At 54.4% G+C, this 13,836-nt stretch overlaps 4 protein-coding genes across 4 annotated transcripts; 3 read left to right on the top strand and 1 right to left on the bottom strand.

Moving 5' to 3' along the window:
• Positions 1-42: 42 nt before the first annotated feature.
• LRP88_05514 (uncharacterized protein) lies at positions 43-921 on the bottom strand (the record flags this gene model as incomplete). The annotated part of the gene is made up of 1 exon (XM_083242065.1): positions 43-921. The coding sequence occupies one exon, from the start codon at positions 919-921 to the stop codon at positions 43-45; it is 879 nt and encodes a 292-aa protein (XP_083103213.1).
• Positions 922-5,656: 4,735 nt separating this feature from the next.
• On the top strand, positions 5,657-6,299 carry LRP88_05513 (uncharacterized protein; the record flags this gene model as incomplete). Its single annotated transcript, XM_083242064.1, has 3 exons — positions 5,657-5,833; positions 5,888-6,016; positions 6,069-6,299. 3 exons carry the CDS (start codon positions 5,657-5,659, stop codon positions 6,297-6,299), a joined length of 537 nt encoding a protein of 178 aa, XP_083103212.1.
• Positions 6,300-6,937: 638 nt separating this feature from the next.
• On the top strand, positions 6,938-8,901 carry LRP88_05512 (ferric reductase family protein; the record flags this gene model as incomplete). The annotated part of the gene is made up of 2 exons (XM_083242063.1): positions 6,938-7,134; positions 7,185-8,901. 2 exons carry the CDS (start codon positions 6,938-6,940, stop codon positions 8,899-8,901), a joined length of 1,914 nt encoding a protein of 637 aa, XP_083103211.1.
• A 2,706-nt stretch (positions 8,902-11,607) lies between these two features.
• LRP88_05511 (acetyl-CoA hydrolase) lies at positions 11,608-13,594 on the top strand (the record flags this gene model as incomplete). The annotated part of the gene is made up of 4 exons (XM_083242062.1): positions 11,608-11,759; positions 11,950-12,190; positions 12,309-12,446; positions 12,545-13,594. The coding sequence occupies 4 exons, from the start codon at positions 11,608-11,610 to the stop codon at positions 13,592-13,594; spliced, it is 1,581 nt and encodes a 526-aa protein (XP_083103210.1).
• Between the last annotated feature and the right edge of the window lie 242 nt (positions 13,595-13,836).

The following is a 13,836-nucleotide window of genomic DNA, read 5'->3' as shown; positions in this document are numbered from 1 at the left end:
AGCAGCAGCAGCAGCGGGGAGTGAGAGATATGCGCCAGACACTCAAATGTAGGCGGCAGGTTGAGCCTCGACCTTGCGGCGGCGCCAGAAACGCCATCCCTTGCGTCGACGCACAGGCTTGTCGCCAGCCACCTTTTCATCGCGATCGTCCTCGAGCTCAAGCCTGTACCGCCGCACGCTGCCCGAGTCGTCGTCGAAGGACACGTGCCGGTTCTCGCGAGACACGAAGCAGTCTGGCACAAGATGTCTCATGATCCAGCCCTTGACGCCTCGGGTCGCAGCGTCGATGGCCGCGTACTCGAGACGGCGCGTGCGGTCGCTCGTCCAGTAATGCGTCGTCTGGGGAGGCGGCGAAGGGACGGGCGTCGGGGCCGTGTCGACCTCGGGGGCGGCGTCGGCGAGCTGGACGGGGTCCGGGGATGGGAAGTGGAAGAAGGCAGCTGGTTGTTGAGTGCCCGTGTTTGTGCGGACGAGGTGAAGAGATTGGTTGCTTGTGCGGGCAGCCTGAACAGGATGCGTCGTCTTGGCTGCGCGACGGAGAGAAGGACGATTGCGGAAGCGTGACCTGACTCCTCCGACGCTGCTGTCCTTGGATGATCCATTAGACGAGCGACGGGCGACCGAGGGACGAGAGTTGGAGCTGGATGTGTTGGAGGTTGATGCACGTCGAGGAGGCGTGTTGGACTCGTAACCCGAGTCCTGCCTCTGCATCTTTGTAGCCGTGCCCGGACGTCGTGCTTGCTGCTCTCTGTTCAGAGCCTCGCGTTGCTGTCGTTGCAGCTCGAGTTGGAGGTGCTCGAGCTGCTGGAGACTCTTGCTGTCATATGTGACGGGAGGCCGTGGGGGCTCAACAAACAGTTCAGTGTCGTTGAAGCTGTGGTAGGTTGTTCCCGAAGCCCTCGAGCTACACCTCTCCTCCATGATGGGCACACATTCGACGACTACCTTTGAACTTGGGGTTAAAGAAAGGATAAAAAAGAGGTGGGGTTAATTGCTTTGTTGGAGGTAGGTTGGTGGATAAGTATAAGAAAGGACCGACTAAAGGTGAAAGGCGACGATGATGTTGGTGGCGGTCAAGTTTTGGACGAGTTGGAATTGGAGGATTCTCGCGGCCTATAATAGCTTTTGATGCGCGTTTCTCTTGGAGCCCGAAAGTGACGGGACGCGGGCAAGAGACGCAATCTCCGATCCCTAGCCCAGCCAAGTTCAGGAGACGGTCGCGGTGAAAAGCAAGCGAGCGAGAGGTTAGGTTTGGTTTTGGCGGGAGAGACACTGAGTCGACCAGGTTCAAGAAGTTGCGGTCTGCAGGCCTTCTTATTACGAACAAGGCTTCGACACGTCCAGTAGCGGCCTAGCACAAGCACAGCCAGGGCCCTTTTATTTTTCTTTGGGCAACGCAACCCGGCTGGCCAGAGCCTAGAGTAGGAGGGGGGCTGTGGATGCGGGAATAGTTGGAGCTTGTAGGGGTCTGATGGGGGCGGGTCTGAGAGACAGGCCAGGGGGGTCTTGTGTGTGGACTTTGCCGCTGGGATGATTGGGCGGTGAGGGATATGGATGGATGCGCTCTGGTGGATAGAACAAGCCAAGAAAAATATGACAAAAAAACAAGACAGAGCGAGACGCTCGAGGTCAAGGCACGGCGACTCGCCAATGTCTGATGGGGACGGTTGGCGTTGGCTGTGGTGTCATGCACCACGAGAATAGCGTTGTGAGGGGAGCGTCTGGTCTGCGTCTCGTCTGTGAATATCTCCACTCTCTATGAATAAGGTCGTCGTGAAGCCGGTGGTGGAGATGAAGAAGAGCCGGCAGTGAAGCCGGGTTGACTAGCGGATGGAGTAACAAGGTAGAGTCTGTGGTCCTTGAAGCTGTTCAGATACGATACTCGGAGTATCTAGAGGTTGGACCGAGATGTAGATGGGCGGTGGCGCCTGTATATCTCGGATCTGATGCTTGTGGCACGATATGGACAATGACCATCAACTGTATCTCGCGTGTGTCGTCTCGAATACACTTCTTTTTAACCTCAAACCTGTTAGCCCGACGCTGTCTTGTTGATCTTTTGGCCGGGTCCCCTCTTTTGCAGGCTAAAATGTCACCTTACCCTTTTTCCCAACGCCTTTGCTAGCGAGAATATGCCATCCGATGTCGCTTTGTGGGGCCTCTGAGTGGCGATGGATGGACCAGCAGACGACGGAACGGCCTCTCTCGCGAGGATGCGAAAAATGAATGGCACAGTAGCCGGGGCGGAGACTGTCGATGATCGGCTAGGGCAACAGATGGGGACTTGCAGGTTGCATGCAGCAACCGTGACGGCGGCAGGATCAAGAAATTAGTACGAGAAAGAAGCAGCTCGATAACACACGCTCAGGTGGACTCTTGAAGAAGAGGCCTCTAGGACTTAATATGGCGAATCTCCTTGTGGTGCCTGAGCGCGTGGCAGGCCCGTCATATGACGTGCACGAGACAGTGAGGGGTTCTCCGTCCTACCGAACAAGGCACTCGTGAGATTGCTCTTCACATGCTCTACTCTTTCCCATAGCTGAGAGAGACTGGTTCCAGTCAGTGAACTGGTCGGGGAGGGAACTGTTCAACCAACGCCTTGTGCCCATCGACTAGCGATGGATGGCCCTGGTCAGAGGCGGAGAGGGGGGGATCGGGGCGTGGTGGGTGTGTGGGGTGACTGTATTTTCACTTCGACAGCAGCTAGCTAGAGAATGCCGTATCAACTGCCCAAGCAGAGACATTCTCAGAGGCTGGATTTGAAGGATGGTGTGCCACCAGCAAGGGTCAGGAACAAAGTCGGCGAGAGACGGAACCTACATGAAGCGTAAGAGCAAGTATTCGTTGCATCGAGAACACACACAACATCAGCGATCTACCTGCAGGGTCTGGTATGCAGAATATGCAGCACCACTCAGCTCCATCGACCTGAAAGGTTCCCGCACACAATCAGAGCAAGGAACAGACTCCCTCCCGGTGAATAACCGTCCACTCGATAACGCCCAGGGGCCCTTCTCTTTGGGTTTGGCGAAACAGACTTGGCTTTTCTGCGGCCCGCTCTGCGCTTCTGCTGCGTGCGCCCTTTGTCATATCGGCCCGCCCGACCGATGGCGACAGCCAGTCCTACAAACGTGAGTAGAAGCAGCCTAGAGGCACAGCGACGTTCCAGACGGACTGGGCATCTCCGTCCAAGGCTGGACCTTGTTACTCTCCATAACAAGACCCCTCGTCGACGTGGACTCGATTTCAGCCGTTTGCCTCCTGGTCGAATGCCCTGGTCCCCACGTGTCCAGCATCAAGTGGGACACGAGCGAGACGAGACGCGACGGGGGGCCGGCATAACAAATTATGCAGCATGGTCCCTCTTATTTAGTTAGCAGCCCGAATGATTAGCATCCGGCATATTCATCCCAAGCTGGGCTACTCCAGTGACTAGCCAGCTCATGGCGTGTGCTTCTCCCACACGCGACAACTCGTCAGCTTCTACTTTGGCATGTCTTGCCCGTGATGAGGCGTTTCATTGCTAAACATGAAATGTCACTCACTAGGTAATTCCATGCACATGAATGAATGAATCCTCTTTGCCGAAATTCACGCATCGTCGGACCCGCGTCACGTAGCAACAACGTCAGTAGCGTCTTCCTTGCAATGATCCAACGTCTGAAACATGAGCCATTCCCTCTTACCTAGCGCAAAGAGGCTTTCTCGATGACTACTTACCGGGCCTTCCCGCCGGACCGAGGCAGGCCGACGGACGCCATGGTCAAGATTGTGAAGCACTGAAGGCATCGCGATAACCCCCAGTCAGTGAGGAGGTGATTGAAGATGAAGGGTCGTGTCACGGTAGATCTACATTCTTGGCGGCCAGGGTCAAACACGATGCAGTACAACTCATCAGAATTGAGACGCGTCCCAGCCGCTCCAGTGCATAGGCCATTAATTACAAGGCCTTGGGCAGTAGCCCAGCACAGATATTTCTAGCTTGACATGTGAAGCTCCTAGCCGCCGAGGGTTCATCCCTCAATGATGCCTAATGATGGCTGCTCCGTAAGACATTCTGGCCTCTGTAAATAGATGATGGTTGCAGAGGTCGCGTGCGTGTGCCATTGACGAGGACGAGGCTGGGGGCCGTCGCCAGGCACGAACACACACGCACACACTCAGCTCGTCGCCGACCGACATTTTGTACGACGGGAAGAGCACGTCCTAGAGCTACTGCGGGATCTACCCGTTCAGACATGGCGTCGCGACCAAGGGCGTCACGATGTCGGGCGACGGTCCGCCATCTACGCTCCCGCCATGAACAAGACATTTAGTTAGTAATTATCTCGATCGTGTCGAAGCGGTGTCGGACCTACTAAAAAATTGATCGTCGCACAGAATCAAGGAGAATGTCGCATCCTTTTTGCGAAAATTGCCCTTCACATGTTCGTTCGAAATGCAACCCCCCTCCCCCTTCTCTCATGCACCACGGCGATCAGTGGCTTGGGTCATGTGCACCAGCGCACAGCGAACCAGAGGCAGCAGCTTGGGCATGGACTCTAGAGTGAGGGTGAACGAGGAGCTATGGTGAATGCATTTTTCGAGCGTCATTGGAGGCTGGGCAGTGATATCACAACGCTCACAGATGCAGTAGTTCCAATGATCGATTATCATCAAAGAAACCGTTCGACGCCATCAAATGAGCCAAGAAATCTAGCTCGTCATCAAGCAGCTTCCAGGCCCGCCAGGCCAAAGTGACGGTCTGCAGTCCGACTCTGAACAAGTCAAACAGAGTTCTTACGCAGGCGGGAACTAGGCTAACCTGCAGTGACCATTTTAGCTGACAAATGACTGAGGTCCCCTCTAAACCCCTCTAGAGAACAATTGTCAACTTGACCGTAAAGAAAGGGACGGCAATCTCAGACACGGGTTGCCATGGGAAGAGAGACATTCCGCCCTTTCTGGAATGAAAGACGGGATATTCTCCGTAGATGCGCCGATTGTTGTCGAAACTATCGAAGCCTAGTGGAATAGTTCTTTTGGTCGAGTTTGAGTTGTTCCTGAGAATCGTGAGTTGTTGATGGGATGGCGCTTTGTAACTGTCGCTTCATAGGCGACTGGAGAGATATCCACCAATGCTAGGTCTTAAGACTCTATTCTCGCCAAATGAATGTATCCAAAATCTCGAAACACGTATCTCAACCTTTCGTCAGCTTATAGGCAAGCCTTCAACAACACCGCACAAGTGCTCGACAACATCGATCTACAGCTCAAGTGAGTCAACAAGATGCTTCGCAAGTCCACTTCCAAGGCAGAGTCTATCTGTCTCGACGACAACGTAAGCAAAATGTTCGACTCCAACAAATATAGACGGCTTGGCGGCGCGACTCCGGTGAATATACTCATCCGGATACCAGAGACTCCGACTCCCTTGTCTCCTAGATCGTCAGGAAGGTTGGCGATCGATCCATCATGCGGAGAAGACGACTTCCGAGACGTGAATGTTATGAGAGCTGGGATGATGGAGAAGGGAAGTTGAAGGAGTAGATGATGGGTATAAAAGAGGTTGATGCTCTCGTCTTCAAGTCGACTGTCATCACCATCAGCATTCATCGCATCTTCACATCCAACAACACCAACAAACACACCACCAACACTTTAACAAACCGCCAAAATGCAGTTCAAGCTCCTCACCGCCGTCACCACCTTCCTGGCCGCCTCTTCTGTCCAGGCTGCTATCGCGCCTTCGGATATCGTCGACACCCTCGAAAAGGTCACTGACCTGTCGAGCGATACCAACAAGATTGCCGAGTCCATCACCAGCCCGGTCCAGATCTTTACCAAGGTCCCTGTACGTCCCCCAGGCGGAAGAAGAGACGTGAGAATCGCGCTGACACGCTCGTAGCAACTGATCGGTAACTTCAAGGACATCGTGTCCACCGTTACCGGTGCCATCTCTATGCTCGGCGATCTCCCCGACAACACTGACTTTCCCGAGTCGGGCCAGAGTGACATCTGCGAGGCCTTCACCGGCGTACGGATGACCTTTTCTCCAAAATAGGACGGGTGCTAACGTGTTATCGCAGTTCGTCAAGGTCCACCAGAACTTGCTCGAGACCATCATCGGAAAGAAGGGTCTCCTCTCGTCCACCCCCTTCACCGCGCCCATCGCTGCTGTCCTCCGTGTCCTCGAGAACGTCGTTGACAAGGTGGCCTTTATCATCATCGGCACCGTTCCCACCTGCGCTGACGGCGCCAAGAAGGATCTCGAGGCTCTTGACAAGACTCTGGGCGAGACCATTGACACCTACGCTTAAATGGGCTTTCCATGAGATGCGAGCGAGCTTTGCTAAGTTGACATGGTGCGAAGGACGGCATTGAAGCAGAGCTATAAAGCTCGGGACATCACGACTTATGAAATCGGTGAGAACTGGAGGGAAGGGCTATGTTACGCTTTCTCGCTCTTGATCCAAGAGCTTCTAAATTGACTTGTTTCCTGGGCCTTGCCTTTCACGAGTGCACAAGACTCCTCATGATTGTGATAACTGTTCCAGTAAGGTTCGAATTGACAATACGTTAGTGATATATCGACAAAAACACTCACCGGAGCTGACGTTGATATATCGCCAAGCACCGTCCGCGTCGTCCATCTCGTATTATAGTTCATGTGGCTGAGTCCATTTGAGCAAGATTCCCTCATCCCCAATTAGCCAATCGACAAGCCGGAGGTTCCGAAGATTAGCATCACGTAATCGGCAAAGCGTTGGACCTTGTTGGTTAGTTCAGCCTCCATTCCTCAGTTGGAGGAGGCTGGATATCTCACCTCTTCGAATTCCTTATATCCTTCTATTTCGTCTCATCTCGACGTTTCTTCCCGTCACTTGAAACGTCGGGCGCGACGCTGTGTCTCTCTTCATCCCTGTCGCGCTGCGGATCCATACCCTTGCAAGTCCCGATGAGCAGCCTCTTTGAGAGACACGGCGACCATGGGCATGGCCATGAGGAGGAGGAACATGGCCACGGACACGGACATCCCAGCGAAGATTCAGTGAGGCAGCATTTTCTAGCTTGTCTTTACTGGTATGTGTTGGCGACAGTGTTGGCCGTTGGCTTTGGCTCGAGGCTTTTCTCGGCGTTTATCGCCCGGCAGAGGTGAGCACTGGCATGAGAAGAACATGAGACGGAAGCTAAAAAGTCTACAGAATTAAGAGACGAGATTTGGGAGCGAGTTCGGATGCGTCAGTCTCTGCGGTGGAAAAGTGGCTAGAGACTCCAAAGTATCTCGTCGCACAGTCAAATCGAGGTACACTCTGGCTAGCCACTCTACCTCTACGCAAAGCCACCATCGTTATCGCATATGCTGCATTTGTCGCATTCTTGATAACATACAAGTCTATCAAGCATGACGGCAACTTTCTCGAGCGAGTCGGCTTCCGCGCAGCCTGGATCACGGTAACGCAAACCTCACTGCCCTTTCTACTAGCTGTCCGCATCAACCCCATCGGTCTCCTACTGGGCACGTCTTACGAGAGGATCAATTGGTTTCACCGATGGGCATCCCGCATTTTCTTCGCCAGCGCGACTATCCATGGCGGCTTCTTCACCTACGAGTGGCTCGCCGCCAACTTCTTCTGGAAAGAGTTGCAGACGGTCAAGATGGTGATACCCGGCATCGGAGCCTGGTTCGTACTGCTCTGGACCGTCATCTCGACGATTCCCTTCTTCAGACGCATCAAGTATGAGCTGTTTGTGTTACAACACATCCTCTCTGTTGTACTGTTGCTGGTACTCCTGGTCCTCCATGTCCCACAACATCATCTGTTCAGCATCTGGTGCGCCGTGGGCGTCTTTGTGTACGACGTCGTCACACGCTCGGCGAATCCGATCTGGCGCAACATCCGGATACGATTCTCGGGAACTCCCTCCGTTCGATGCGCACACGACGCCAAGGTCGAAGCCGTCGACGATGAGTTGACTGTCGTCACAGTTCGGAACGTCGGCTTCAGGTGGACCCCGGGACAACACGTCCTTCTCTGGACGCCGACGTTTCGGTGGGAATCACCACATCCCTTCACCATCTCCAACATTCCGAATGCCGAGTCGTCGACGCAGGATGTTCAGCTGACGTTAAAGGCGAAGAATGGGCTGACGAGGAGGCTCAACAGTTGGGCTCGAAGGACGGAGATTAGTGGAGGCGATGGCAGTCTGCGAGTCTTTCTAACGGGACCTTTTGGGGTCGTTCCCAATTGGAGACAATACGACAACTTGGTCCTTATTGCGGCCTCAACGGGAGGATCCTTCACTACGCCTATCCTCGAGGACCTACTCTCATCACAGACGCCCGGCTGTGTTCGAAAGATCAATGCCCTATTAATCGTCCGACGCAAGGCCCACGCCGATCCATACCTCAAACAGATATCTCGAGTGCTATCCAGGGCCAAGGAGATGGGTATATCTGTAAGGGTCGAGGTCGCCGTCACCAAGGGCTCCAAGAGCGCTACTGAGACGGCACTGCATGATGACGTCGACGAAAGCCGGGAGAGGTTGATTGAGCCAGAGTCACAGCAAGCGGGTAGAGGCGCGAGTGTCGAGTTGGAACGGTTTTCGATCGACTCTTCGCGGTCATCAGGCAGCGAACGAGATGACCAGCTACTGAAGGAAGAAGTGGAACTGGGCTTCGATAGAGGGTATGCCTACGACGCATCATCGATAGAGCATAGTGAAGGACGACCTGATATCGCAACGTTTATCCGGACTGCTGTCGGTAATGTTCCTGGAAACGTTGCCGTGGCGGTATGTGGCGGCGATGCGATAGAGAAGGTGACACAAAGGACTGTCGCGTCGCTCCGAGCGGAGCGTAGTTCGGACGGCCTTGGGACTCATGACATTTTCCTGCACGTGGAGCGTTCGGATATCTAATGTTTACTTTATTGTTAATGTCGAATATGATGAAATCTTACTTCTCAATGTTGTCGATGCCTGATCCATGTTGAGGTCCGTACAGGTAAGGTGTTGAGGATGATGGAGGAGACGGGAATGGTTAGGTGAGTCCAAGACAGGATGACAACATGAACAGATGAACAGCACATATCAAGCCTATAACATCTGACCGAACAAACAATGTGGACCGAGGTGTAAGGGGCATCATCGGTCGAACGCAGTTCCCATGTCAAGTGGTGGCTAGGTCCAGGGTAGCAGGCCAAAACTCGCAGACTACATACATCAAGGTCATCGAGTTCCGGGTCCATATCGGCGCCTGAACCCTGATTGTAAATGAAGTCCGGGGAAGTGCAAGGGCATGCGATCTGACTGCCGGCGCTAGGCATCATGTTGAATGTGCATCTTACCACGCGTGGAAAGGGATGTGGGTTTGGCTAGTTCCATGCCGTTTGGCCTCGGACATCTCCCGAACGGGTCAAGAGTTATCAATCGGGAACACATCTTTATTCTATGCTCGGTTCCGGCGTGAATAGTGACATCTCGGCGAACGAGTAAGGCATCTAAATCGGCGAGCGAAGAAATCGGCCGAGCCGTTTGAACTGGACGGCGAGCATACTGTTCACCGAACAAACATATACGCATATCTCGAAACAACGAGTTCAATACATTGTTCCACCGTATGAGACAGTCAAAAAGAGCCATATTTTAATATTTGCATTCGCTTGCGATCGTACTTAGCCATATTGGACACTGTTTTGAGAGTATATAATATGATGATGATCTGTAGAGCTAGCATTTACACTCGATAACAGGATCACACCACGAGACGGCAAACTTAACAAGACATCAAATAAACCACTCACTTAGCGACTAGTATGATCTCTACGACTAGCAGCGGTTAATTCGCAGGGGGGGCCGACAAGGGCATGGACGCTGACCTCCCGGCTTGGACTTTCACTCATCCCACCAGACACTTTCGCGCCAACAGATGATGGAAAGAAAACGTAGCGCGGGTCCTGGGAGACGAATTCGAAGGTAAGTGGTCATTCATCCACGAAATGATGGCGGACCTAAAGACCGCCGAACCTTTTTGAGATCAAGGCGGAGAAGGGTAGACGCATGAGGAGACGGAGCGGGTTGCGCGGCTCATCTGCTGGGGCTTGACGAACGGGATGATTGGGAAGATTCTCGGGAGAACGGCGCAAGCCATCGGTGCCCACATTCGTAAAAACGAGGACATTGGAGATGTCACTAAGGGGCATGAGGAGCATGTCCTGAACTGTCAAGCCCCTGGCCCCAGTGAGAAGAGGAGGCTTGATGTAATCTGGTGGTGAGATGTTATCACGGCGAGTATCGTGATGTTGTTAGATAGGCAAGTCGAGTAAGTGGAGCATATCGCTGCATCTGCAGAAACAGTGGCGTAGCAAATTGACGAGAATCCCCAGATACACACCACCAACAGTCTCTTCGGTGATTATTCTCCATGAGTGCTTTGTAAACCATCCACTAACAGTCAAGCCCAAGAACCTGACCATCTCCAGAGCGCATTACCCCAGATCTAGCAAATCTCAAGCCAGTCAAACCCTGGAGTCCGGGATCATTCCAGCACGGTGATTCGAGGACCATTGCCGACCTGATCCCGGGGTAGACGACCGACACCAGGCTCCGACCGTTCTCGAATTTCATGAGGCGTCCGGAGCCGAGACGTGAATCACTGAGTTGTAAGGTTCTGCTTGGTCGGTTGATAACCGAGTGATGCCGATGATGGTCTGTGCCCGTCTCGGCCGGGCGGAAGGTGAGGGGCACCCAGAATTGGAGAAGGGATCCACTTCCGGCTCGGGCTCGGTTGACGGAGCCCCGAACGGAAGGGCCGGGGGTGGCTGAGGAGGAAGAGTGAGTTGATCAGGTAAATTTCAGGGAGAAAAGGAGAGAGAAAGAGCAAGAGTTAAGTTCGTCGAAGACATTGGCTTGTTGGACCAGATTGCAGAAAGCAATCTTGACTCGTGTGTGATTGAATTGCCCAGATCCTTGGCCCTTCAAGCAGGAATCAGGCCATTGCCAACACCCATCCCTACGGCGTTAGATCCCATCGCCGATGCACCTTTTTTTCTCGGCACCGTCGGTAGATCTGCCCTTTTACAGCGGTGGAGGATACCTTAGAGTAACAGTAACTGCTCCCGCATCATCTGGAGGGATGCATCATCAAGACGGAGTTGTAAACCCGAAGCAGCCGCCGCTGTCAAGCTGCATGTGGCGCAGCAGCAACACCGATGCGGGGTCTCGTTCAACAGGAAACTTCCCTTACCCCCGCCGCTTGTGGCTGAAATGTACCTCGTGGGCTGAGGTCAGGGTGGAGGGTACCTGACAGATCCACTAAATTTGGAGTAAAGGCCCCCAAAATCTGCCACCGCGTGGTTTGAACCGTCCACTAAAGCCCGCCGCAGAAAGAAAAAATACAGCCCACCGAGGGGTGGGAAGGAGCTCCACAGTCTCGTCACCCCGACGAACTAGTCCGGCCTTGGAGTTTGCGTTGCCGCATTCTGGTCTTCTTCTTCTACCTCCTCCTCCTCCACCTCTTCCCTTCTTCTTCCCTTCCTCCTCGACTCTCTCCGTGTGCTTCTTGGACAATCTCCGCTCCTCTTTCTTTCTCCTCAGTCCCGGTGTTTCCTCTCATAGCTCTCCATCATGGCGTCCCCTGTCGCATCCGCCGCCCTCAAGGCGCGCGTTCGCAATCCCGCCCTCCTCAAGAAGCTCGCCCGACCTGAGGATCTGATGCACCACTTCCCCAATGGCGCTTATATCGGCTGGTCTGGCTTCACCGCCGTCGGTTATCCCAAGTAAGTCTTGTTTGCTGCTGGAATCGCAGAGTTCTGCGTGTCTTTTTTCTGAAGCTGTTGTCTCGCCTCGTCTTATCCCGGCTGGAATACGGCTCCCCACCGGCTATTGTCTGCCACGGCCTCACATTACCCGAGCATTGACCAGAAATTATGGGATCATGAGCTGACCGGGTCGTCCCCATGACAATAGGAAGGTCCCTGTTGCCATGGCCGACTATGTCGAGCAGAACAACCTCCAGAGCAAGCTCAAGTACTCTCTCTTCGTTGGCGCCTCGGCCGGTTCCGAGACTGAGAACCGATGGGCCGCTCTCGACATGATCAACCGCCGAAGCCCTCACCAGGTCGGCAAGGACATTGCCAAGGGCATCAACTCCGGCCGCATCAACTTCTTCGACAAGCATCTGTCCATGTTCCCCAGTGACCTTGTCTACGTATGACCTGAGCCCGCTCCTTCGGCCCCACCGGCCAGCCCCTCGGCCTCGCCTTAATCTCACACCGAGGTTGCGAAGCTGTCTGGGAAGCAATTGAGCTGACTTGCTTGTGAAATAGGGCTACTACACCAAGGACCGTGCCAACTCCAACCTCGATGTGACCGTTGTCGAGGCTACTGACATTCTCGAGGATGGCAGCTTCGTGCCTGGTGCCTCGGTCGGTGCCACCCCTGAGCTCATCCAGATGGCCGACAAGGTATGTTATCTCTAGCCAGTCCCCGCTATCGCCTGTCGGGCCACGGGGACAGGAAAATGGAGACAGGAGCTCACAATTGCGCGCCCGCGCCCGTATAGATCATCATCGAGGTCAACACCGCTATCCCCTCGTTCAAGGGTCTCCACGACATCACCTTCACCGACCTTCCCCCCCACCGCAAGCCCTACAACATCACCGCCGTCGAGGACCGCATCGGATCCCCCTCGGTCAAGGTTGACCCCTCCAAGGTTGTCGCCATCGTCGAGTCCGACTACTGGGATGCCACCGGCCCCAACGCCCCCGAGGATGAGACCTCTCGCCAGATCGCCAGCCACCTGATCGAGTTCTTCGAGCACGAGGTCGCCCAGGGCCGCATGCCCGAGAACCTCCTTCCCCTCCAGTCCGGTATTGGCAACGTCGCCAACGCCATCGTCGGTGGCCTGAACGAGTCCAAGTTCAAGAACCTCAAGGTCTGGACCGAAGTTATCCAGGACACCTTCCTCGACCTGTTCGACTCTGGCAAGCTCGACTACGCTACCGCCACCTCGATCCGATTCTCCCCCGATGGCTTCAAGCGCTTCTACGACAACTGGGACGCCTACGCCGACAAGGTCCTCCTCCGAAGCCAGGCCGTCTCCAACGCCCCCGAGATCATCCGCCGCCTCGGTGTCATTGGCATGAACACCCCCGTCGAGGTGGACATCTACGCCCACGCCAACTCTACATGCGTTAGCGGCTCTCGCATGCTCAACGGTCTGGGTGGTTCCGCCGACTTCCTCCGCAACTCCAAGTACTCCATCATGCACACTCCCTCCAGCCGACCTTCCAAGACCGACCCCAACGGTGTCTCGTGCATCGTCCCCATGTGCACTCACATCGACCAGACCGAGCACGACCTGGACGTGATTGTCACTGAGCAGGGTCTCGCCGATGTTCGCGGCCTTAGCCCCCGCGAGCGTGCCAAGGTCATCATCAACAAGTGCGCGCACCCCAAGTACCAGCCCATCCTGAACCACTACTATGACAAGGCCGAGTTCGAGTGCCTCAAGAAGGGCATGGGCCACGAGCCTCACCTGCTCTTCAACGCCTTTGACCTCCACAAGGCCCTTGCCGAGGAGGGCAGCATGCTCAAGGTCAAGCCTTGGTAAATGCGCTGCCGACGTGTATAATTAGCGAGAGAAAAAGAGAGGCGGGCGGAGGAAGGTAGTCAGTGTGGGACCCGGAAAGGAAAGCTTCAAGCTGCGCGGAGATTTGGGTACTACATATTGGGCCATATAGAGTTTTGATGATATTCCCGGCACAATTGAGCATTGATTTTGACCATTTGCCATATCCCTTGATGTTCAGTGTGTGTACCGATTATCGGCCCCATCGGTTCCGAGTACGGTCC

Source organism: Fusarium phalaenopsidis, assembly GCF_050370095.1.
Source record: "Fusarium phalaenopsidis strain FUZ10S chromosome Unknown contig_32292, whole genome shotgun sequence".
Classification (NCBI taxonomy): domain Eukaryota; kingdom Fungi; phylum Ascomycota; class Sordariomycetes; order Hypocreales; family Nectriaceae; genus Fusarium; species Fusarium phalaenopsidis.
The sequence above is the reverse complement of the archived record's forward strand: the minus strand, read 5'-3'. Positions and strand labels throughout refer to the sequence as shown.